Below are 25,517 nucleotides of genomic sequence, written 5' to 3'. Positions count from 1 at the left end.
TTTCTTACACACAAATTTAGTCTAAAAAAAGCAGATTTAAAAGATCCAACATATGTATAACTGTAGGATGTAAACACCTCCTAATGTCATTACATCAGAGGAATAATCTGGGGAATTTAACTCCCTGGATTAAGTCTTGGTGTGATTCTTGATTCGGATCTAAGCTTCCAGTCCCACATTAACAAGGTGACGAGAACATTTTTCCACCTCAGAAGCATCGCTAATGTGCAACCATTTCTAAATGAAAAAGATGCAGAGATATTGATTCATGTCTTCATTTCAAGTTGACTCGACTACTGTAGCGCATCACTGAGAGACTCGTTCAAAACTCTGCAGCTCGGCTATGAACCAGAACCAAGAGTAGAGAGCACATCAGGCCGGTCTGAGCTGCTCTGCACTGACTTCCTGTTACATTTACAATTGATTTTAAGCTCCTCCTCCTTGTATACAAAGCCCTACATGGGCTGGGACCGAGCTACATCGCCTCCAAGAACACTGCGATCCTCTGCTGCTGGTTTATTGGAGGTTCCCAGAAACAGCTGGAAGATGACTGGAGATGCAGCCTTTGTCAGTGACGCCTCAAAGCTATGAACACACTACCTGTAGATATCAGGGAAGCTAGCTCGCTAAATGTTTTTTAAAAGAAAGCTTAAAATGCATCTGCTCACTTGAGACTTTTTGAAACTCTTTCTTTTTACGCTTCATGCTGCTGCAACTCTTTTAAAATCTTGATTTTATTATTATTATTGTTGTTAGAGAAAACATGACCTCATGACCCTGAAGTCAAAGTGGGTCGACAGCAGACTCTTGAGTCACGCTGAAGACAACAGGACAAATTTAAATTTCTCCTGTCACGAGTGAATCAACTGCTCATAACAGGTCTTTATAAATCAACATGACTGTGACTGAGGAGCTGCTGTCTGATCTTTTTTCGTCTGACTCTACTGTGATGTCACAGAAGCCACAACTGAACCACCACCAGCACAGCGAGGTGGAGGTCAGCCTCAGTGCATCCGCCCTGCAGCAGCTCTGCAGGTCTGCTGCCTTGCTCAAGGGCAGAGTGGCTGCTGGTTCAAGGTAATGTGACAGCGAAGGTAGCGTGGGAAATATTGCCACAGTTTAGACCTGCAGGCGTGACTGGCTTTTCAGACACTTCCAAATTATGTACAACAAAATAGTTTGTTTATTCTGTACATGTCTTCTATGTCGTTAAAGATTGTTTTATTTACTGTCTGTGTCAGGTTTTGTTGTATACTGATTTTAACGTTGTGTTTATAGTGTGCAAAAGTATGAATTATGCTCTCACTGGCCACTTTATTAGGTACACCTTGCTGGTACCTGGTTGGACCTCCTTTTTAATTCTTGGTGTCACAGATTCAACAAGGTGCTGGAAACATTCCTCAGAGACGTTGGTCCATATTGACATGATGACATCACACAGTTGCTGCAGATTTGTCGGCTGCACGTCCATGATGAGAATCTCCCGTTCCACCACATCCCAAAGGTGCTCTACTGGACTGAGATCTGGTGACTGTGGAGGCCATTGGAGTACAGTGAACTCATTGTCATGTTTGAGATGATGTGAGCTTTGTGACATGGTGCGTTATCCTGCCGCCAACAACCATGCCATGTTCAAAGTCACTTACATCACCTTTCTTCATCATTCTGATGCTCAGTTTGAACTTCAGCAGCTCGTCTCCACCATGTCTACATGACTGAATGCACTGAGCTGCTGCCACGTGATTGGCTGATTAGATATTTGAGTGGCCAGTGAGTGCATATGTGTTGAGTTTATACATTGTTTTATAACAGAGGTGTTTCTCACCTGTATCTGGTTTGGAGAACTCGAGGCAGAGTATCTCTGAGTCGTGAGCCTGAACGTTCAAGATCTCCTCCATACTGTCCAGATCATGGATCCTACAACACACACACACACACACACACACACACACACACACACACAGAGTATTAGAAGTGTGCAGATGCTTTATGTCTTCTTCCTGTCTGGACTCAAACAGAGTCCCCGCCCTCTTCTCACCTGAGGACGCCCATACGGTCTCCAGAGGCCAGGTGCTGTCCATCAGGACTAACTCTCAGGGTCCTAATGCCCGCCCTGCTCTGGTCCGTCTGCTGCCCCTCTGAGCCCGATGACCCCGCCTTCTCAGTGTTGCTACCGGTGATGGAGATGCTCTCTGGGTCCAGGAGGCTGGAGATGTTGTCGTCCACGTATATGACCTTCTGCAGGTCCTGAAGGGTCAGAGGTCAGGAGGGTGTCAGGTCAGTGTGCAGGTGGAGGTGTGCGTAATGTAGATATAAAAGCAGAGGTGTGTGTGTTCTCGTACATGGCTCAGGATGTTCCTGGTGAGGAGTTTGTGGCTGTCGGTGTTCCACAGTCGGATGGTGTTGTCTGAGGAGCAGGACAGGAACGACCCGGGGGGAAGTCGTGCCTCTCCTCCTCCTCCTTGTCCTCCCTCTGGGTACACCTGCAGGAGACACAAGAGGAGGTGCTCAACTCAAGTGTTTCAACACGCTGACACTGACTGGAGACAGCTGCTGCCTGTGGCTTCATATTTATCGTACAGACGTGAGACTGGAATCAATGTGAACATCTAACAGAAGAAGAGTTCATTAAATTATTAAACTGATCATATAATTAATAAAATTAATTTCTTATAATGAACTCATGTATCCACTGTGTGTCTGTGGTGAATCCTTAATATACAACTGAGTGAATCCCCTCTGTACTTCCTGCAGGGACACACGGCTGCAGCAGCTGCAGGTGCTCATGTCATGTTATTGTGTTTTTATGAGCTGGTGTTTCAGCTCCGTGACCTTTGACCTCTCAGGAATGTGTGACTGAAGCCCTCATTGTGTTTGTGATTTATATGAACACACTGACCTCCAGGCTCCACACACAGGAGGAGTGGTAGAGGGCCGAGTAGAGTTTTCCCGCTCTGCGGGGGTCTCGGAGGTCTCGGACGTCCCACACGTAAACACTATGGTCGTTGTAGACGCACGACAGCCAGCGGTTGGCGGGGTCGTAGGTCACCGCCACCGTGTCCGGGTACCGAGCCTCCGGCCTGCAGGAGAACAGCTGACTGCGGAGGAGACAAAGAGGGAGGAGAGTTATTCTAACAGGACTGTTGTCATGCCAACGGGAAATAAAAACCATGATGATGTGTCTGTTTCCATGGTAACCTGTCTACATGTCTAGTGGTCAGCTGACCTCTAAATAGAAACAGAACACTCTGTATGTTGTTTTCCATTTATCTATATTTGGTATAAATTTCCATACAGTATGTGTGTGTGTGAGTGTGTGTGTGTGTGTGTGTGTGTGTGTGAGAGAGAGACCTGGCGTCCACCATATTGGCGATGTCAGCTCCCAGACAGTGTGGGCGAGGCAGAGTACACAGGAAGTGCAGGTTGACGGGGCTGAAAGCTCGAACCGTGCCGTCAGAACAACCACAGAAGATCAGCTCGTCTGTGACGGACAGACAGGTGGCCTGAGATGCCTGAGGACACACAGACAGGTGGACATGCAGACAGACAGGTGAGACACTTCATTCACTTCACTTCATCTTGCTGAGTGATGAGGACACCATGGAGATGAAGATGTGTTTTTGATCCTTTGTGAGGTCCGACCACAGGTGGAGGAAACAGTGCGTTTGTTAGGGACTATTTTCGGCGGCGGATTGATCCACATATTAATGTGAGACTGAAAATGTTTTTGTTCTTTGTGTCTCTCGGACTGAATCAAAGACTGAAATGTAAATGAAGTGAGAGAATGTGAGTGGGTGAAGACTCAGACAAAGACGCCTCTGAGCTGCTGCTGCTGCTGCTGCGTCACGACTGTAGGACCAGTCTAGTGTCAGTGCTACAGCACCAGTACATGTTGGTGGAGGTGAGTAATGCTGCGTTCAGGGTCCTCTGTATATCATCGTGGAGGGTGAACGAGGTGACACGTCCCTTCTCCCAATCAGGTGGAGTGTTGGTTATGAATGACGGCAGCGTGTTGTGAAACGGACCAATGGAGTGAGAGGAAGGAAGTGGGCGTGTCCAGGTCAGTCAGTTCAGCCAGTGAGGATGAAGATTCAGATACTTCAGATCAGATTCATGCTCTTCATCATCAGTCTATATATCATTATAATATGATGATAAATACAGTGATGGAGTGCTAACTAGCATTTATGGTCAGTTAAATTTTGCACTGAGCTCAATCTGCAAAGGCAAAAGTTAATCTATGCTAACTTTCAGAGCCAAGTTCAACTTTGGTTAATCACAAACCTTCCTCACAGAACTTATCAGTTTATTCAACAGCAAACTCAAAGCTTTGCTTGTTTTCCTTTTTTGACCAGGAACATTAGTGATTACAATTAATGCCACTAACTAGCTTACTGCTTCTTCCACTATTTCACCAGAAGTTGCACCAATGATTGATCCTCCAGTAGCGCCCTCAGTAATAAGGTTGATACAATCAGACTTCTTATTGAAATCGGTGGCGTCACCCCCTGCTGGCCATTAGTGAGAATGCAGCTTTAGGGCACCTCAGTATTGGCTGCAACCATTTTTTTAATACAGTCTATGCTTATGTTACATGTTTGATAAATGTCATGTTTGATTATTTCTAAACATGTTTAAGGAGCTCTTCATCAGTCTGAGTGTTGTTGAGGTGTCACAGGCTGAACTGACTGAGTCCAGGTGAGGTGACGACTTACGGATGCAGAGTCGACTCTCTGCACAGGAAGCGGAGGAGGAAGAAGAGGAACTTCACATTAGAGTGTTTTACATTAAAGACACACAGTGAAAAATATAAGCAGTCAGTTAACATCAGGGCCTGATGTAGCGTAATGTTAGCTACCTAGCTAATGATATAAACACAACCCATGCGCAGCACGTCATTAAAAAAAGCAAGGAAGTGCTCTCCAGTGCCCTGCCACTGCTTTTCTGCGGTAAAAAATGCTTTGTGGACACGGGCCCTCAGTGACAACAGCTGTGTTTCTCTGCCTCAAAGTTTCTCATTAGCTGCAATCGCACACCTGTAACCACAGCAACAGTGATGTCACAGAGTACAGGAGTGCACCTGAACATCACTGCAGCAAGGTGAGGAGTTAAAGCACTGGAGGTCAGAAAGTAAATGTAAAGGTGAGGTTAAAGGACCTCCCCTGGAAACCCTCCATATGTGCTGAGTAAACTTCCTGCACTGAGCGCTCACCCGCAGCTCGACCCACTTGTCGAGGAGTCGCCGGTCGTTGAACTCACACAGCAGACCGGAGGAAGTGATGCAGAAGGTGGAGGAGGCCTGTCGACCCCGCCCACACGCCACATCGCTGAAGAAGTTATTCCTGAGCTCTCCCAGCAGCCCTGAACGCCCCAGAAGAGGGACGGTGGCGTTCACCTGCAGAGGAGTGGAGAGGACGATCAGTAATCATACAGGATGTTTTCATGACACAGGTGTGTAAAGAACGACTGATGTGAGAACCTTGGAGGTCTTGGCGTGATCCAGGTACCAGAACTTGACGTGGCGGTTGCCGGCAGTAACAAAGTAGGAGCTGTCGTCAGAGAAGGAGACGGCCGTCACTTTACTGGACACCTTATTGGCTGCAACGACGATGTTTTTCTGGTAAACACAAAACAACAAAAAAAGAATCTGTCAACAGGTCGGATTTAATGTTCATCTGCAGCTCGCTGCTAAAATCCATCAGCTGACCTCTGACCTCAAGGCTAAAAGGTGATGCAAGTCAATAAGTCATATTGATAAAAGTACTGAAATTGTGTCTTTAAAAAAAAATATACAAAAATTGAACTTGTTTTCTCTCAGATTTACAAAATAAAAACGCACAAAAATGATCCGAAAGATTTTTAAATGTAGAAATATAAATAAAATACTTATCATTCCATAAGTTATTTGAACTACGTAGATTACTTCTGTCCAGAATTTAAATGTGGGGAAAAACAGCAGAATGTTCCTTTAAATTAATAAATGTCTCCTGTGTTTTTCGGCTGTTGTGAAAATAAACGGCAGTAAAGTTCGACTCCAATGAGCCAAACAAATGGCCTTTGAATGCACCACATCATCAGAAGTCATGTGATCAGAGCCGTGGACTCTCACTGAGTGGGTTTAATGTCCAACTGCACCAGAGTTGTTTTTACTATAAAATCTTTTGCAGTGTGCTGAACCCTTCTGTTGAACTAGGCTTTTATTTTGAAATGTTTGGTGATTTAAGTGTAAAGTTTATTCCCATAAAGTCGAGTCACATTCAAACACTCTCTCTATTTATCAATAAGCTGGTTTTACTCTCCTGTTTTTATCACTGTAAATAAAACTCAACACTTCCTGCAGATTTTCACATTAAAAGCCTGATTTTAAAAATACACAGTAGTTCTGACGTTCATCCAGACCTGCTGAAATAACTGTTGCACTGTGTGAGATTCAGTTTCAGCTGCTCAGTCACTCGACAATCGCTCAGTCGATCAGCCAATCAGAGAGCAGCTCTCTTACCTTCCAGTTCCAGACGTTGACCATCATGTCGTGTTGGTAGCCCACGCTGACGATATATTTCCCGTTGGGAGAAAACGCCACACAGGCGACTCCATATTTATGCTCCTGCAGCTCAGCGACCTGAACACGCTCCGACACCTCCCAGATTCGAACCGCCGGCATGTGGCCGCTCTGAGGGAAGAGGAGGAGGAAGACAAGGAAGAGGAAGATGAGATGAGGGAGGAGGAAGAGAAATATTGAAATAATGTAAATATCATTAGAATCATTCCACTGATTTCAGTCAGACATGAAGAGTTTCTGTTCAAAAATATTTCTGCTGAAGCTGAAACAATTAGTCAATATTCATTCAATATTTTTGACAGTTTATAGTTTAAATAATGAAAAAAAAATTAATCAAAAAATAATCAGCAGATTAATCAGCAGTGTAAATGCTCTGATTTCTGAATTAACTGTCTGATATATGTAAAACATTATTTTATTATTTATACACCAAAGAAGATTTGTTGTATGTAAATTATTATTCTAATGGAAACAACTTTTTTATAAACATGTCTGATGGGATCTTATGAATTTCTACCACTGCCTGACATTTATTACCAAAATAAATGAATAACAATCATTTTATTGAGGACTGTAGTTTGTGGATATTTATTTTATACATGTTGGTCTGAAACATGTTGATTTAATCAGGCGTCTGATTCAGGTCCTCAGTTTCCACAGTGAACAGCAGCAGCAGCAGTAGCGAGTGAACTGATCAGTTTCAGAGCCGACAGCAGCAGGTTGAGTTCACATCATGCTGAGAGGACCTTCTGTTACACTACAGCCTCTCTTCATCCTCATCATCTCCTCTTCATCACTCAGGACTGCCTTATGTTCCTCCTCTGCCCCGTTCATTATATTTAATCTGACTGTTAAATTAAATACATCTAAAATAAAAATATCTACACTCACCGGCGACTTTATTAGGTACACCTGTTCAACTGCTCGTTAAAGAAAATAGCTAATCAGCCAATCATGTGGCAGCAACTCAATAAATTGAGACATGGTGAAGACGAGCTGCTGAAGTTCAAACGGAGCATCAGAGTGATGAAGAAAGGTGATTTAAGTGACTTTGAACGTGGCATGGTTGTTGGTGCCAGACGGGCTGGTCTGAGTATTTACTGGGATTTTCACACACAACCATCTCTAGGGTTTACAGAGGATGGTCCCAAAAAGAGAAAATATCCAGTGAGCCAAAATGCCTTGTTGATGCCAGAGGTCAGAGGAGAATGGCCAGACTGGTTCAAGATGATAGAAAGGCAACAGGAAGTCAAATAAGCACTGGTTCCAACCAAGGTGTGCAGAAGACCATCTCTGAAGCAACAACACCTTGTCCAACCTTGAAGCAGATGGGCTACAGCAGCAGAAGACCACACCAGGTGCCACTCCTGTCAGCTAACAACAGGAAACTGAGGCTACAATTCACTTTTTTTTCTTTTTTTTTTCAATATTTTACCCATTTTCCATGACTTTTTGAAAGTTGTTTAAATGGGTAGGCCTGAAAACATGCACTTCCAAGGTATTTGTGGGTAAGCAAGTTAGATAATCCTGCAACCAACTAGTTGCCTACCCTCTTAGACCAGACCGGCCCATATGGGTACCTCATAAAACCTCAAGGCTGCAACCCTTTTTGGGGTATAGAAAACCGAAGATCCACTCCAACAGTCAAGCAGCGCAGCACTGGATTTAAGGGTAATAAACAATAGCCAAAACAATGTATATTCAAAATGTTTCATTCTGTCATTTCCGAAGCATTTCCAGGCCTGGAAAACAGTTATTTTAATTTAATAACTTTTCTAGTAATTTCATGACAGTTGATATCCTGTAAATTGAAGTTTTCTTAGGGGTAGTGGAGGCGTCCCACAAGGCTCTATTCTTGGTCCTCTGTTATATTTAACATACACAATTTTTATTATACATTTATATGCTGATGACACTGTTTTATATACCAAAGAATCTTCTTTTGAGGCCCTGACACACCAAGTCAACGGTCGGCTATCAGTCAAAGATGGGCCGTCAGTGAGTGTCTACCACCCTTGTTGGCTTGGTGTATCTCACACAGTTGGTGCCAGTTGGATTTTTTTCTACTGAATCGGTGTTTTGATTCAGTGTCGGCACAACAGAGCGCAACAGTAATGAAAATCTCTCTGATTGGCAGTTCAGCTTAGCACATTAGAAGACAAACAGAAGAGAGGAAAGCAAACAAACAGCTTAAGTCATGATGGAGTGAGACCAAAACAAACTTGTTACATAAGGTAGGATTATTTTTCTTTAGCCTCTGAGCTCTTTAGCAAATATGTTTCATGATGGATAGTGTTATTATTCACTTCCATCCATCCATCCATTTTCATCGGCTTATCCAGACCAAGCAAAACACCCCAGACGTCCCTCTCCCCAGCAACACTTTCCAGCTCCTCCTGGGGGACCCCAAGGCGTTCCCCGGCCAGATGAGATATTTAATCGCTCCAGCGTGTTCTGGGTCTGTCCCAAGGCTTCCTACCAGTGGGACGTGCCTGGAAAACCTCCAACGGGAGGTGCCCAGGAGGATCCTGATCAGATACCCGAATCACCTCAATTGACCCTTTTCAACGCGAAGGAGCAGTGTCCTACTCTGAGCTCCCTCTAGATGTCTGAGCTCCTTACCCTATCTCTAAGGCATGGGAAATATGCTTTGTTCTTTCCACATTGGATTGTGTTGTTCACATGCTAACTAGCCTCAAGACAGTGTTCTTGTTTCCCTTTTTGAATTAGGATTACCACTGTCTGCTGGTGTGGAGAGTTATTTCCTCTCGTACAGGTGCAGAACGTCCTTGTTAGTTGGCTGTCAGCTGTAGTCTTTGCAGTGTTTTCATGTGCAACTTTTTGGCCGAGACATGAGGACATCAGGCGACGTTACAGGGGGCCTTCATTGCTGAAAGCTCTCTGAAGTTGATTTGGTGTGTGTCGGCCTTAAATCTGACCTTTTTAAATTAAAGGTGGCGATTTACAGCTTTAACTGGTCAGATGTTAAATACCTTTGTCTGAAAACGTCTGACAGCTTCAGTTTGTTTGATCAGACTGCTCTCCTTCTGTTTTATACCATCCTCTCTGTCTGTCTGTCTGTCTGGCGCCTCGCCCTCTGCTGCCATGGCAACCAGTGAACACTCGCCCCATCACATGTCCAACACTTTCATCCATGACTTGGTAAGTATGTCACCAGATTAAAAGACATGAGGTCCCTAAAGTCATCAGCGTTCATCCTCTAAGGAGCAGGAATAATACACTAAATTTCAGATCAATCTGCTCGGATAATGTTGATATTTCAGTTGTTGTCAATTGTTGTAGAGGGTCACAAGCTTAAAATAATAATATTAATATCTGTGAATAAAATCACAAACAGTGCTTTAATAACTTCTGATTTCCTAACATACGTCTCTCCTCCTGTGGTGATCAGAGCTGATGTGACTTTGTGAGCTGTTATCAGACATATTGACGGTACCTGACCCCGTCTGGTCCTGGATCAGACTCACCTCTCCTGTGACGACATATTTCCCATCTGGAGAAAATGCTAACGTGGTGATCGCCTTCCTGAAGAACAGAGGAAGAAAGAAGAAGGTCACTTGTTTTATATCACCGCCACAGAAAACCCTTCTCAGCTGTCAGACGTCTGTTATCGTCCGTGTGATCAGATCAGCAGTTTGACCGTCCTTTGATCATCCTGCAGGTAACCACGGCAACAGCACTGATGCTTCAGATACGAAGTTAAATACTGTACACTAACAATAATAACAACAAGGTTTTTGTTTGTTTGAGGTTTGAAAGAAACTGTGAGAGAAAAGAGATCACAGTTTGTCTCACAGAGTTTGGACTACACAGAACTGAACCACAAACACATCAAATTTTTAAAACAAATTTAGATTTTTTTGGATATATCTGACAGGAACAGGAAGTGAGAGCTGATTGGTTGAAGTTTTACCTGGAGCTGTTGAAGATGTGATGTTGTTTGTTCTTCCGGGGATTCAACAGGACGACAACACACCTGCAGACACACACACAGATACACGAGTTAGCAGGTTTCTTTTTCTTTTTCGATTTAAATTTTTTTAATTGTATTTTCTTTTTATAGGGTATACATTTTACATTTAATGCAATAATGCATAGATTTCAGTTAAGTTGCTACCCACTGAAATAATATTATAAAAACCGAGAAATTAAATTAAAAGAAACATTACAAAACACAGGCGTGAAGAAAAAAGCGTGAAGCAGGTTGCAAAATGCGAGGTACATGAGACCCTAAAAAAGAGGCTGGATCATGGTGGGTACCACCAGTTGGTCCAGGAGCTTCTCCTCCATCATGGACGTTTACAGGCCTACTGTCTATCGTCGGGCCCAGCATAACAAAAATTATTACAACCTACAGGGAGTCCAGTGGTCCTGCTGAGCAACTGAGCACCACCAGATTCTTCTCCATTGTCTACCAACTGTAAATTTGTTGTCATGACCACCACAGAAGGCCCGCCTCTCAGATCATCCCATTAGACAACAGGAAAAAAGCTGAGTTGACGTGGAGCACTTTTCCGCTCTGGATTTTTTCAACTCGAGGAGTTCAAAGTGCCCCTACAAAAACGCCAGGCGCCTAGAGCACAGAAACGCAAGGCGCCTCACAACACAGAAACAGCGAGCAATAAGCTTCATTCTCATTAAAAACAATCACAAAAAGCCGCCTCCAGCTGCTAAAACTCTTTCTGTTTGATCAGAGGCCTATGGCTTGTTCTTGTTAGGTGAAACAATTTCTGGAAAACTTGTGGTCTCTACCGGCCCACCAAGAGGAGTCAGCAGTCAGTGATGATATAAAACACTCAATAAAACAGGGTTTTCAGCTATTATGAATCACCACAACCACCAGAAGTCCCTGAGCATTCAGTCATACATGTGCACACAAAGTATGAGGCTGATTGGTCCAGTAGTTTGAGAGATAAGCTTCAGACAAACGGAAACACACACTCACGCACACAATCCCCTCCAGGCTTTCACCTGGAGGGGATAACAAATGAAAACGCTACCTGAAAGAAAACACACGCTCCACCCACTGAACAAACACACACATCAAACACATCTGACACAGTGACAGTGAGTCTAATACTTTGGTTTATGACCAAATACCTGCAGATAATAACATTCCCATCGTCCTCAGCTGGACTTGACATGTTAACAAACTAAGCTAAGATGGTGAACATGGTAAATATTATGCCTGCTTAACATCAACATGTTAGCATTGTCATTGTTAGCATGTGTTTCCTGACCTCTGGAACAAAAAGAAGTTCAGGTTTAACTTCCAAAATAAGTCAAAACTTCCTGAAGTTTTCTTAAAGGATCACAGTTCAACAGTTCCTCCTTAAGCTCAGTCTCTCTCTCTCTCTCTCTCTATTACACACACACACACACACACACACACTCTGCTGTATAAACACAGTGCAGGTTTAATGAGTCTCTGTTTGGTGACTCAGTCTGTCCGACCTGAAACTTCATAAACAGCTCAGACCACGAACTGTCCCAGACCCTCTCTGGACCCGCTCTGTACAAAGATAATAACATTTGTACTGTACTCAAGCATTTCCATTTTCTGTCACTTTGTATTTCTACTCCACTACATCTCAGAGGTAAATATTGCCCTTTTAACTGCACTACTTTCATCTTCTTTAGTTTCTTTACAGATTCAAATTATTAATATAAATAATAATAGATGATGTTGTAACATTATAGATTAAACCACCCAGCAGAGCTCCACCTTTACCAGCTGCAACATTAAAGCGATGAACACATTAATACATCAATACCCAGGTAGCCGTAGGACTCGGCCCAATGCTGGCTGAGTGCCAGCTGACTCGGCTGCGTTACAGCTCAGTGGTGCAAAATGTGAGCCAGCTTTGGCTGAGTTCATTTTTACCAAATCTGGCCCACATGTAGGTATTACAGATACGGGCCTAGCCCAGCTGACAAATGGCAGGCGAATGAATCAGCAACCAGCACCAAAATGAGTCCTGGTCCATTGATGGTTGCCAAATCTGTGCCCAATTAAGTGTTGTAAACACGGGCCTATTCTAGCTGGGACACGGCTTCCAGACAAAATGGTGGCCAGCACCAAAACAGGCTCTGGTGGTTGCCAAATCTGGACCGACCGGCCCAGTGATGGAGCTGTCGGCAGCTGGAATCAGGCCAGCTGATTTGGCCCAATACCGGGATGTCATTAATGCCAAGTCTCAGCCGAGTCAGGCAACCGAATGTGGCCCAGCTAATTTCATCCGGCATGCCAAGTTCAGGCCGATTCTGGGCCAAGTCATTTTGGTTACCTGGTTAACTTTAATCCAATTAGGGATGGGTCATGATTTTCGAATTTCGAATAGTCGTTTTATTTTTGAAAAATCGATTTTTTAATGTAACTATTACCATTCGCCGTCTTATTTCCCCCCTTTATTTGACATGCATTATTCGAAAACTTGTCAAATAGTTGCCACGATTTTCGGACAGTGTTTTTGCTTATGCTGCCCATCCCTAAATCCAATAGTATAATATATATCATTCTTCAGAATGAGTACTTTTACTATTGGTGCTTACATAATATATGTATAGTTTACTGCTGATGCATTTGCATTACTTCTTGTTTTTACTGCACAATCATGATTCCAAAAACGTTGGAGTAAGACAGCTGTGTAAAACGAAAATCAAAGAGAATGCAATGATTTGCAAATCTTCTTTGACCTACACGACTGAATACATTACAAAGACAAAATATGTAATGTTCAAGCTGATAAACTTTATTGTTTCTCGCTCAGTGTGTGACGTGCACTTGGAGATAAAATATAGGCCTATATTAATGAAGGTTCATTAGTACGGTTTGTATTTCTCTGTAATGTAGCACAGTGTTAACAATGTTACTGACACTATTCTTTCTCACACCTTCAACTCAAACCACCAAAATATATCATTTAATCATTACATTCATATCAGAAACATGCAGGAGACTAGTCCACTGATGGACCCTGATGAGGACTGTTGGTTCACTAGGAAAATTCTTAGTCAGGGTGTTTATGTACATTTAACACAGCACTCCAACTTCTTTAGACTCCAGGTTGTATTATTTTAGGCTTTGTTCTCTTTTGTCTGAGTTTCTTTATTCGTCTTTATTTATCAAGAGTGCCCTGTGTGTGTGTGTGTGTGTGTGTGTGTGTGTGTGTGTGTGTGTGTTGCAGGTGTCGCATCAAAGCCGTCTCTGAGCTCTGACCTCTCAGCAGACAAACAGAAACAGGATGTTGTTTGTTCTGACTCGTCCAGGTGATGATCCCTGCTCACCTGTGACATCATCACCCTGTCTGAACAGGTGGGAACACATTGTCTTGTTGTGTCCTTTTTAAAATGAGCCGTGGTGAAGGCCTATATATTCTGTTTTAATGAAGGGGTTTATGAGAAGCAGACAGTGTTAGCCACCTAGCGTGCTAGTTGGTTGACATGTTGTCGACATCTGTTGGTTTCATTTGTTTACAGGCCTGTCTTGATCTTTCCAATATGGCGGCGACGCTGATGCATCGCTGCAACGGGTTGACACAGTCAACGTGGCGTCTATATACAGTGTACATATATATATATATATCTCTGAGGGTCAACAGGGCTGAAGACTCTAAGCTGACTCAGATCATGTGACCACTGGGTCACTATGACTGCTGCTGATTGGACAGCGGTGGTTGCCGTGGGGACAGAGGGGTTTTTCTGTGACAAGCCGCTGATCTAATTTTGTCTGACTTACATATAAACAGCCTTTAAGACACAAAGACATACAGTTCTGTGCATAGATCCTGTTCTGGCTTTTATTTTTCCGCTGCTTCCCAACCTGAGGGGTCGGGCCCCTCCAGAGGTCACCACCTATCTGAGGGGTCGTCACATGACTAACAGGACCGAGAGGAAGAAGAAACTCAGCTCTGATATGAGACACAACACATGTTAATCAGTGTTTGAACTTTGGACCGAGCCAGGCTAACTGTTCCCACCCGTTTACAGTCTTTATGCTAAGCTACGCTAACACACAGACATGATGTTAATATCCATCTGAACATTTATTTAAACGTCAGGCTGCTCCTTTAATCCGCTCTTTCTGTGTGACTGCATCACATTTTAAACTCTCAGATCTGCTTACACACACACACACACACACACACACACACACACACACACACGCGTATAATCCCTGTGTGAGTCAGCAGGCTGTGTGTGAGTGTGTGTCTGTGTGTGGGGATGATCAGCGATAAGTGTTTGCTGACTGTAAGCAGCTGATTCAGCAACCAATTATATTCTTCCTCATCAACACACACACACACACATTTGTACCTCTGTACTTGTGAGGACCCTCACTGACACTGAGGTTAGGTAATACTACAAATATTTAGTGAGTGTTTCTATCTGCTGTGAAATTAAAAAAATGTGGCGATGTTTAAATATGGAGATCTTAAAGCACATGTTCAGACTAGTGTTGTCACGATACTAAAATCTTTGTTTCGGTACCAATACCAATATGAATTTCGATACTTTTCGATACTCTTCGGTACTTTTCCTAAAGAAAAGTCCTTTTGGGTACAAACCTTTAGAACAATAAATAGTAGGGGTGTAACGGTACCAAAAAAATCATGGTTCGGTAAGTACCTCGGTACGGACGTCACGGTTTGGTAACTCAAATGTTCCACCAAGTTTGTGTTGTCTCGTGTTGTCTCCCTTTGCGATTCAGACTTTCTCTTGACTTTTTTCACGTGCGCCAGCTGCGAATGTTGATACAGGTGTTGTCATACACACCACTTGCGCAATCTGTGCTCCAATAGGAACAAGAAAGGCGTTTGTGTGCATAAATGAGTAAAATAAATTAACTAAATTAATGAATTGAATCAATTTCAAAGTACCGGTATTTTCCAAATGCAGTATAGTACCGTTTGGAATACTCTAGTATCGTGGTACTATTTTAGTACTGGTATACCGTGCAACACTAGTTCAGACATGAAGTCATTCAAAGTGTCCAGTTCAGCTGTTCACATGAAAAGTGTCAGAAAGAGAGCGACGCCTACTTTCTCACCTCCACACAGATGACCAATCACAGCATGAGGTACCTAACCCCGACCATCACCCTGACCTTAAACTGAACTTTAACCAAAGATGCTCTATAACAAAAGACAACACATTACAACCTGCACCACTGGTATGAAATGGTATACACGTCCAGTTTCATAAGAGGGCATGGTCTCCTCTCCTGCTTACGCCATGTTTCCACTTGCGTATGTGTACAGAGACGAGGCAACTGGAAGTCCATTCATTCCAATGGGAATCTCTGTGATATCTGATGTGCCTGAGAAACTCTATATCGGTCCAGAATTTGCCTCGAATATGTTAAGCAAATTTAACTTTTGCGGTTGATTTCAAACAGATTGCATGACAGTGTGCTAGCTAAGCTAACAGGCTATTTTCTTCAGCTCAGCTGCCTGTGTTGATCGTCAAGTGAGTTTGTGTGATTAAAAATAACTTATCTATCTCATTTTAACACACTGTGAATCTGAGTAATGTCCTGCTTAAATATGGTTATACATTATATACAGTCAGATTGTCATTGTGACTCGTTCAGCTGTTAATACGTCTTTTTTATCAAATATTTCACAAGACATGTCAGGCCAACATATTCATTTATATGTTGCCGTGCGATCTTGGTCCTGTTTTTGTCCTGGTTATGTTCCAAGCAAATATTCCAAACTACTGGATGGTGAAAAATGGACAAAATTAGTCTCTATCCCATGGCTACAGGTACTCTATCTATCCACCTGTAAAGAAATCTTCCTTGCGTTGGACACTGGAGGCATATTCTGTATATTTACTTATCTACTGACACTGGTCACATACGTAAGTGGAAACGAAGTGTAATCCCCTCAACTTGTTTTGAAGTGTAGTAAACATCATGGATGGATGAAAGCTGATGCAAAACAATACAACACTATAAACAGTACAAATTCAATGTTTGCTCTTTATGTTGCTGCTCGTTTTCATCTGCTAGCTTCATATCTGATATCAACCCAATACAAGATCATATCCAGGTCTCATTTATACCAGCTGCATGTTATGTGTTAATTTCGTTGACGCAAATTTTTCAACAGCAATCTTTTTTCCATGACGAAAACGAGACCATAACGAGCTAAAATAGATCTTAATGATAAGACAAAATCTGTTTCATTTTTGTTGATGAGACATGACGAAAATGTTAGTGGCAGACTACTGGACATTAAAAGCCCAGATCGGCTGTGCTTGTAATTATCTCCAAATGCCACAGCAACAGGCTGGTAAACTCCAGTAAATAGTCTACACCAGGATGTTGAGGAGAGTTGTGAGCTGTAATTCAGCAGTAAATAATCTGCCGTGTGTCTGACTGTTGATGTGGATTGTAGCGGTGGCTGTTAGCAGCTAGCTCCGCTTGTTAGCTGCTGAACGGCAGCGGTCACACAATAACACAAACTCACTGATCAAGGCAGCACCAACAGCTTCTGAGGTCAGTGACTGTTTTTCTCAACGGAGTCTGGCTCTAACCAGAACGTAGATATCAGATCCTGTCTAAAATTACTGTTTGACAGTACGGTACAGCGGTAAAAATATTCTAAATATAGCGTACACTTAAACAGATATCTTTTAGGGTGTCTAAAATTGTTGCTGTCCCCGTCCACAGCAGAACATCTCCTAGCTTCTGATGTGGTACCCGTGTCTGCTTCCATCTGGTAGTCTCAGGATTTAGATACACACCACAATGTTTGATTCTCACCATCAAACCTTTGCTGCAGGTCAAACCTCTCTTTCTGTCTCTTTTTCCACACTGACAAAAGGCAAAAAGTCAAAACAAAAACCTCATATCTGTCTGTAAGGAAGGAACTCTGTCTAAAACCCAGGACTGCTGCTAAAACATGAGAAACATGTGAATGGTTGTCTTCATATGACAGAGGAAGGTGCCCTTGTCTTACACACACGTGTGCGCACACACACATGCACACATACACACAGACTGCAGCAGTGTAACATGATGTGTTCAGGTACAGTTTGTACCAGAGACCACCGACCCAACCCATCCTCAACACATCTGCAATGCACCAAGAGAAACTCAGAGACACGGGGCTGCAGAGAAGAGAGGACGGCTCTGTTCTCGTCTTTCTGTTTTACATTATAAAATAATATTTTATGATATGAGGAAACACATTTATGTAAATCATTTATTTCCTGTCTGCCTGGTTTCCTCTCTGCATTTATTTTATCATGGCTTCAGTTTGTCTTCAGTTTCCTCTGAATTATTATTATGACTGAGGTGTAAAGACATCTGAGCTGCCAGAGCAAAACATAAATAAATAAAAATGGGTAAAGAAAATCATTTTTTGACCAATTATTCTTTGCGGTTTTCCACCTCTCTGAAGGAACAAGAAACATTTTCATAGAAAATAGACTTCACCAATAAATAATGTAGTACTGTTACCGAGTCGTTCTATAACTGGGGTGCATTTCACATTTTAAAAAGTAGGCCTACAAAAGGATCAGTGGTTTAAGTTGAAACATTCCTTCAGTGTAATAAACATCCAGTAGTTGTAAAGCTTAAACATAAACAACTTAAATGGAAAGGAAAAGGATATTTTTGGTTGTTACCCAACGGGGTCACGTCAACGATGTTAGTCAAGGGTTGGCCCCATATTATGCAACCTTACTGTCAAGTTAGGCCTCGATCGCACAGGACGTGTTTTAGCAGCTGGAGGCAACTTTCTGTAATTGTTTTTAATGAGAATGAAGCTTTTTGCTCACAGTTTCTGTGCTCTAGGCAACTGGCGTTTTTGCTGATGTTTGGCACTCTGAACTCCTCCAGTTGAAAAAACTTCAACTCCACGTCATCTCTGCTTTTTTCCCACTGTCCAGTCACATTATCTCCATCGGACGATTTGAGAGGCGGGCCTGATGATAGACAGCAGGTTGTCAAACTGCCCCAGAGTCATCCTAACATACGCCTGGAAACATCCATGATGGAGGAGAAGCTCCTGGACCAACTGGTGGTACTCCCCATGATCCAGCCTCTTTTTTAGGGTCTCATGTACCCACACAGATCTCTGTTTATCTGCTGACAGCCTCTCACCCTCAACCAGAACTACAGACAGCACCCTCTGCCTCAACATGGCAGCACCTACACACTGATTACTGCAGGAAAAAAAAAAAAAAAAAAAGGTAGATTGATTACACGGGAAGGTTAGTATACAGCTTTACCGCCATGTTGGAAAATCTCATACCGCTGCAACCCTAGTGAGATACAAAACGTTTATCTAATTTTATAATATGCTCTCGCCTTAACCTGTAAAATGTGCTGTTTTAAAAGAAGATAGTTATAAAATATATATTTTCAACAGACATGAAACGTACCCCCAACTAAATGAGTCAATCATTTAATAACAACTGTGAACAAACAGAATCATATCATTTTAATAATGCTGTTATCGCCTGCCATTATTTTATCTGGTATAATGTGATAAACTGTCTTTAATGACATGTAATAAAACACGACTATCAGTGTGTGCTGCTCCACACAGGACACAGCGAGACCCTTTACCACAGCTCTACATCACACAGCTCAGACAGAACACAGACAGTTATTATATTATACTCTCCGTCACATTTCATTCACTGTGTAACATGAACGTCTCTCCACATTAACCTACATTCACCCCCTCACGCCTCCCCCCTCACTCCACTGACCCACTTCACTTATTCACTGTCTCCACTGCAAACTGACGTCTTTTCATCCGTAAACTGAATGTGAATCTTCTGATCTGACCGGCGGCTCTGTCCAATCGTCAGCCGTGCCCCTCCCACGCCCTCGGCTGATTGGACGGCTGTATGGGACTCTGGAGGACATTAAAACCTGGATGTCTTCCACCGCTCGCCCTCTGACATTCCCATCATTCCTCTGAGTTCAGACTCATCCAAAAAGGTTTTAAACTGACTCAGTGTGTCAGCAGGATCATCTGGCACACAACCCTCACACCAGTTAACACATAAAGATAATAATTATACAGTCTGCTGTTACTGCCTTGAGACTGTTGATTTGTTCTGACAGATAACACAAACGTGAACATAAATTATATTTTAATGTTACAGCCTGAAAATCATGTTTATAAATGAACATTTGCAGGTAAAAAAAAACGTCCTGGTTTTCGTAAACATTTCATTGAATTCAGTGACTGTAAAAACCATTCATTCCCAAAGCATCTCAAGAGACTCAAACATGCCCTGTGAACTTTAGTTCACAGGGCATGTTTGAGTCCATGTTCGAGTCCTGCAGCACCGAAATAAATCATCAAGGGAACAGTTCATCAGAAATCTTTCATTGTTTGTAGAGGAGGCTTTTATTTTATCAGATCTGCTTCAATATGGAAATATAATGTTTTAACAAAATTCTTTAGAGCTTTGCAGGCTGCATTTACCAAAACTATCACACGGTCACAACAAGCAGAGTTAACCATGTCAGAAAGCTAACAAGCTCAAACACGACTCTGGTTACTGCTAACATTATTGCTAACATTACTGCTAACGTTATTGCTAACGTTTAGGGCCGTAACGGTACATGTATTTGTGTCGAACCGTTCGGTACGCGACTTTCGGTTCGGCACGACCCTGTGCCGAATTATTGGGCGCAGGATGTTATTTTATTTTGTTTTATTTTAATTCTGTTTTTGCGAGCCGAACCATATCTAGTTCCATGACAGACATAATTGAGTGACGCACTGAGTCCCGTAAATCTCCGCTTTCACTTTGTGCATGGTGTGGGTTAAAATGAAAAAGAAAGTGACAAACACATAAACCGTGAGCCTGCTCTGCCTCAAGCTGGTCGCGGCACACAATACGCCCGCCGTGAGCCGTTCAGCACCGCGGACAGTCGGACTAATGGGATGTCGAACCAGTGACATGGACCCCATGGCAAGTGAGCCTGACGAACCTGAAGACCCACCCGCAAACCTTAAGTCCTCCGTTTGGGAACACTTTGGTTTCAGGGTAAAATACGAAAATGGAAATAAACAAGTTGACAAGACAAAAGCAGTGTGCTGACACTGCAGAACAGCGGTCGGGTATGTACTTGGAAACACGTCTAACATGCTAACGCATCTAAAGCGACACCACCCGATTTTGAACGTTAACCGGCACGACTAGAAAAAGCAATCTGGTGCAAACTATGTTATCGTCGTTTAAAAAGAAAGAGCGTTTCCCTGACCATCGTGCTAAAGAAATAACCAACGCCATTGGAGTTGAGTAAAATTGTTTAAGCTGCACTTTAGATATAAGCATGTTTTGTTTACTGCACTTTAACAAAGTGGGAAAGCTCCTAGTAAGTTCCTAGTAAAACTGAATCTGAGCAGGCTTTAAAGCTGACCAGCTGCACTATACTTTTTATTTTAACTGAGTAAAACTGTTAAAGCAGAAATATATATTTATATTTTTCAATCAAAAAATGTGTTAAAAAACAGCAGGATTTTATTTTTCACTTTTATATTTCTATTTTCATTCAAACAATGTGAAAAAGCAGGATTTTATATATATTTGTTTCATTCAAAAATTGGGTAAGAAGAGTTAACTGCTGTGGTGGTATGTTTTAATAAGGTTACCAATAAGTAAAAGACATTTAATAGTTGTCTATTTTTTTCATTACTGTACCGAAAAAAACAAAACAAAAAACGAACCGTGACTTGTGTACCGAGGTACGTACCAAACCGAGATTTTTGTGTACTGTTACACCCCTACTAACGTTACTGCTAATGTTACTGCTAACGTGAAACCAAACGCTGCACAGCGTTCAAATTATTAGCTTAATTCAAAGACGAAAACAGAAACGTGAGCTTCAGAGACTCAAGAGACCAGAAGGAAAATCACATCTGCATCCAAACTGAATCGCTGAACTGTGTTAATGTCTCAGACTCTCAACATCCCCTCCATGTTGAGTGTCAGATACTTCCATCAGGTCGGAGGTTCAGCCTCTCTACATGTAGCAAAATCCCTAAATCTTTTGTCCCATCTGCTATCGCTTATCTAAACCAGCAGTGACCACTAATTGTCCATGATTTACCTCTGACAGGGTGTGATACTGGATTCTGTGTTTGTATTACTGCTTTATTTCTTATGACTACAGTCTGTTTCCCAAATTGCAAAGACATTAAAGTTTAACCTTACCTGTGTTTTTACTCTTCATTTGTCTCACTCTGTTCACACAAAACAACGCAGCATTCTTGGTAAAACGGGGTGTTTTTCAGGTAGAGTTTGGCTGGACGGTGACTGAATGGAATAACACACCAGGGTTCACTTCCAAGTGAACCAAGACCCCCAGTTTTCAAGCGGACCAGAGTTCACTCGTTTGGTCAGCACCAGATATCGAATGAGTGTTCACACCACTCCAAACCGAACTATCCGTGAAAGTGAACCCGGCTTCGTTTAAAGCGGACCAAATAGGGCCAGTGTGAATGCGGCCCTAGGATACTTAGGTCATGATACAATATTATTGCCATATGCTGAGTATTTATAACCTTTTTTCCCTTTGCGAAGGAAAAATTTGTCAACATCAGTTTTACCTCCTAAGATAAAGTTTTCATCCGACTTTAATCATTTTTATTGCAGCAGCTCTCTCACAGTTGGATGGTAGTTTCTTCGAGCTAAATGTGTCCAGTGTTTTTTTTCTTCTCGGTGGACCTGGTTTAGCATTAGCTTGGCCATCAGCGGCTAACACTAGCTCTGGATGGTGGCGTGTGAGGTGATCCCTCATGTTCATAGCATTCCCAGAGTATTTTATTCTCGTATGACACTGCTAACAAATCACGTGTCACATCCAAGTCCTCCTTTCTTTCTGTGTTAAGAAGTCCAAAATAAGTCCAGACGTTTGATTTAAATGCCAACTGCAGGTGTCTGATTTCTTTCTCCGGTGCCTCCATCTTTGTTTTGATGAACTTTCTGCCAAATGCCGCTAACTGAGACCTCTGCTGACCTCACCAGGATAAAAACCATCAGCACCATCTAGCGGACCAAAAAAGGATGATTTTATTATTCTAGTAACAAAAGTTGTATTGAAATATGTATTTAATTAAAAACGTATATAACATAAGATCGATACCTGGCATCCGTGTATCGATACAATATCGCACCCACCCCTATAATTGATGCAGCTATGCGTAGGGGAAAACTCTGCTAGCCACTGGGCTAATGCACGCAATTTAAAAGTGCTTAAGCTAATAATGGCTGACTGAAAACAACTGTGTCTTCTATGAACCATATTATCGAGCCAAATTTTTTACTTTTATTAAGCGATCTTAGTGTTAATCCATGTTTTATGGCGGCTGGGAGAAGTTTGCCTTCAGGGCTATGAACCAGAGAGCCCAGACGTTTTAGGAAACAGATGATGGTGTGAGTTACAATGGAAACATTTCTGACAGAAAGCCCTGAGGGTTAACTGATCCCACATGCTGTTTTATGTGTGTCAGTGGAGTCAGCTTAAAGTGAACTTTACTGCACTAAACCTGTTACAATTACTTAAGTGATTGGTGTTGTTTTATCTTTTATGGCCAAAAGCAAGAAATAAAGTTTCTTCTGTGACCGACATAAAATATCGTCTCATATTAATCGCATACTCCTGCATTGAATTGAATCAAAATTGTATCCTGACAGACATCGTGATGTCGGCAAATATCGTATTGTTCTCCAATAAATTGATACACTGTTGTATCATGATGGAAATAGTGATTTGAATCCCTACTTGGAGCTCAGTTTCAGGCAGGAGGAGCAGCAGAAGGACTCCACAGCGCTGCTGAGTGTTCGGCTCACAGGCTCCACATCCTATCCTGCATTCACACGCAGCTGCTAACACAGACCTGACTCAGTGAGTCAACATGAAGCTCCTGAACACCTCACAGAGCTGTGTGACGGGTCATATTTCTATCATCAGTGTGAATTCCTTCAGTAAACACAGAGCTGTGAGGAAAAACTCCAAATACACATTTACATGGAACCATCAACACTAAGTGGTTATTAACACTTCCTGTCTGTCGTGCTCCTGCAGCTGATTCACAAAAAGAAACACTCTCTGTCCTTCCAAGAAGAAAGACACCAAACTGTCAAGAAAATAAATTTCCCCAATCCTTCCAAGACAATTCTCCTTCCACACCCTTGTGTTCTGTAGAGCTGTAACAAACAATTATTTTCAATAATAATTGCAGGAAAAATTAATTTTCATTTTCAGATAATTTGTTTTGTTCAACCACCAGAACAAATCACGAGAAGATTCAGTTTATATCAAACAGAGAAGACAGTTAATATGAGTCACTGGAGACATTTGGTGTATTTGCTCAAAAACTGATTCACTGATTGTCAAAATATCTGCCAATTAACTTATTAAATAACTGACTTATTGTTCCACCATTTGGGAAATCACTTTTCTTCTTGTTGTGTATCACTGAGATGTGACGGAGTGTTATCTACAACTCTGAGAAAACAACAAAAGCAGCAAAAAATGTAACGATAAAGAATAAAATGTGTTGAAATTGACTGAGTTAACAGGGGGTTGAGTTTCTTTGTGAGAAAAAAAAATCCTCTAGTTTGTATTTCCAATACAAAAACCTCCAGGTCCATGTTTAAGAGACAAACATCGTCCCTTTTCATCCTGTTGATAATTTAAACAAACATCACCTGTCCTGTGACCTGGTCTTTCTGCTTCAGTGTGTCCGCTTCAAACGATGTCATACTGTATATGCATGCAACCTTCTCCATTTCATGTAGGCTAAATTCAATGTACCATGCATCTCTACGTTTAATTACAAATGCAAAGTCCTTTATTCGTCACTGCATTTTCTATGATTTGGTGGGTTGGGCATGACTGACCACTTGCAGACAACAGCACTGCTATATCTTTATCTATCAAGCAATATTGGGCAAACTTCCGGCCTCCCTCTGCACCCTTCTGTGTGTCAGCTCTGGTAGTTACCAGCTACGCTCCTCCAAGTGGTTGCTTTTAAATGAACCCCAGGTTTCAACACATCTGGGGAAACTGCATTTTCCTGCTCTGCACTCAGCATCATAAAGAACATGGTGACAGAGGCGTGCGCTTGTTTTTCTTGAGAGGCCGGTGTGTTTGAATAGCTGTTGTTTTATTGTGGATTTTTGTATTAAATGTTGCATTTGTTGCATTTTGGCCAGATCTCTCATAAAAAAGAGATCTTCAATCTCAATGGGACTTCCTGGTTAAATAGAGGTTAAATAAATAACATTGATTGTGTTAGTTCTAGTGGTTTCTAGTGACTCTTCCTTGACTGACAACTTCACCTGAGAACAGACTGCTGACAGGTGAGGACTGTCCCTTCAGACTGACTTCAATGACAAACATCAGCTGTGATGCGACTTTAACCTTTAACAGGACAACTTGACAAACACAACATGTGAAACAACCTTTACCAGAGAGACAAACGTTTACACAGACACCACAGTTTAATCCTTTATTTGTTGACTGCACTCCACCCTGCAACACGGATCACATCCTTTAGTGGATCCAACAAGATCTGAAAACTTCACAAACTCTCACAGCTCCCTTTCAAACACACAGGAAACATCTTCAAAAAGTCCCCTGGATCCCCCCGGACACCCATGGACCACTGAGACCCTTTTAAAGGCTACGCAGGGTTGTCAGTTACGGTTTGTAAACAGTATCATCGACCAAAGTGAAAGCCAACATCACATTTGCTCTCGTTTGCTGTATTTATAAACCCAGGGACGTCCTGATGACAGCATCATTGGAAGAAAATAACAAAATCCAGGCAGAGTCTCTTCAGATAAACACACAGTGACACACAGTCAGCCATTTTTTAACAATCTGACAGACCACTGAGACCACCCCCAAGAACCCCTACAGGTGTTTTTAAGAATCTTTAAAAGACCC

At 42.2% G+C, this 25,517-nt stretch overlaps 1 protein-coding gene across 4 annotated transcripts in view; it reads right to left on the bottom strand.

Moving 5' to 3' along the window:
* mapkbp1 (mitogen-activated protein kinase binding protein 1) overlaps window positions 1-25,517 on the bottom strand; it is a 61,768-nt gene that overhangs the window by 19,392 nt on the left and 16,859 nt on the right. For all 4 annotated transcript variants that reach the window (XM_049595931.1, XM_049595933.1, XM_049595932.1 and 1 more), the window contains exons 3-12: window positions 10,494-10,556; window positions 10,048-10,105; window positions 6,500-6,670; window positions 5,480-5,617; window positions 5,213-5,395; window positions 3,352-3,512; window positions 2,900-3,098; window positions 2,343-2,483; window positions 2,039-2,247; window positions 1,826-1,917 (exon numbers count right to left, since the gene is read on the bottom strand). In XM_049595931.1, the coding sequence (XP_049451888.1) occupies window positions 1,826-1,917; window positions 2,039-2,247; window positions 2,343-2,483; window positions 2,900-3,098; window positions 3,352-3,512; window positions 5,213-5,395; window positions 5,480-5,617; window positions 6,500-6,670; window positions 10,048-10,105; window positions 10,494-10,556 (1,415 nt within the window). The remainder of the gene's footprint in view (window positions 1-1,825; window positions 1,918-2,038; window positions 2,248-2,342; window positions 2,484-2,899; window positions 3,099-3,351; window positions 3,513-5,212; window positions 5,396-5,479; window positions 5,618-6,499; window positions 6,671-10,047; window positions 10,106-10,493; window positions 10,557-25,517) is intronic.

Source organism: Epinephelus fuscoguttatus, linkage group LG14 (genome assembly GCF_011397635.1).
Source record: "Epinephelus fuscoguttatus linkage group LG14, E.fuscoguttatus.final_Chr_v1".
NCBI lineage: Eukaryota > Metazoa > Chordata > Actinopteri > Perciformes > Serranidae > Epinephelus > Epinephelus fuscoguttatus.
The sequence above is the reverse complement of the archived record's forward strand: the minus strand, read 5'-3'. Positions and strand labels throughout refer to the sequence as shown.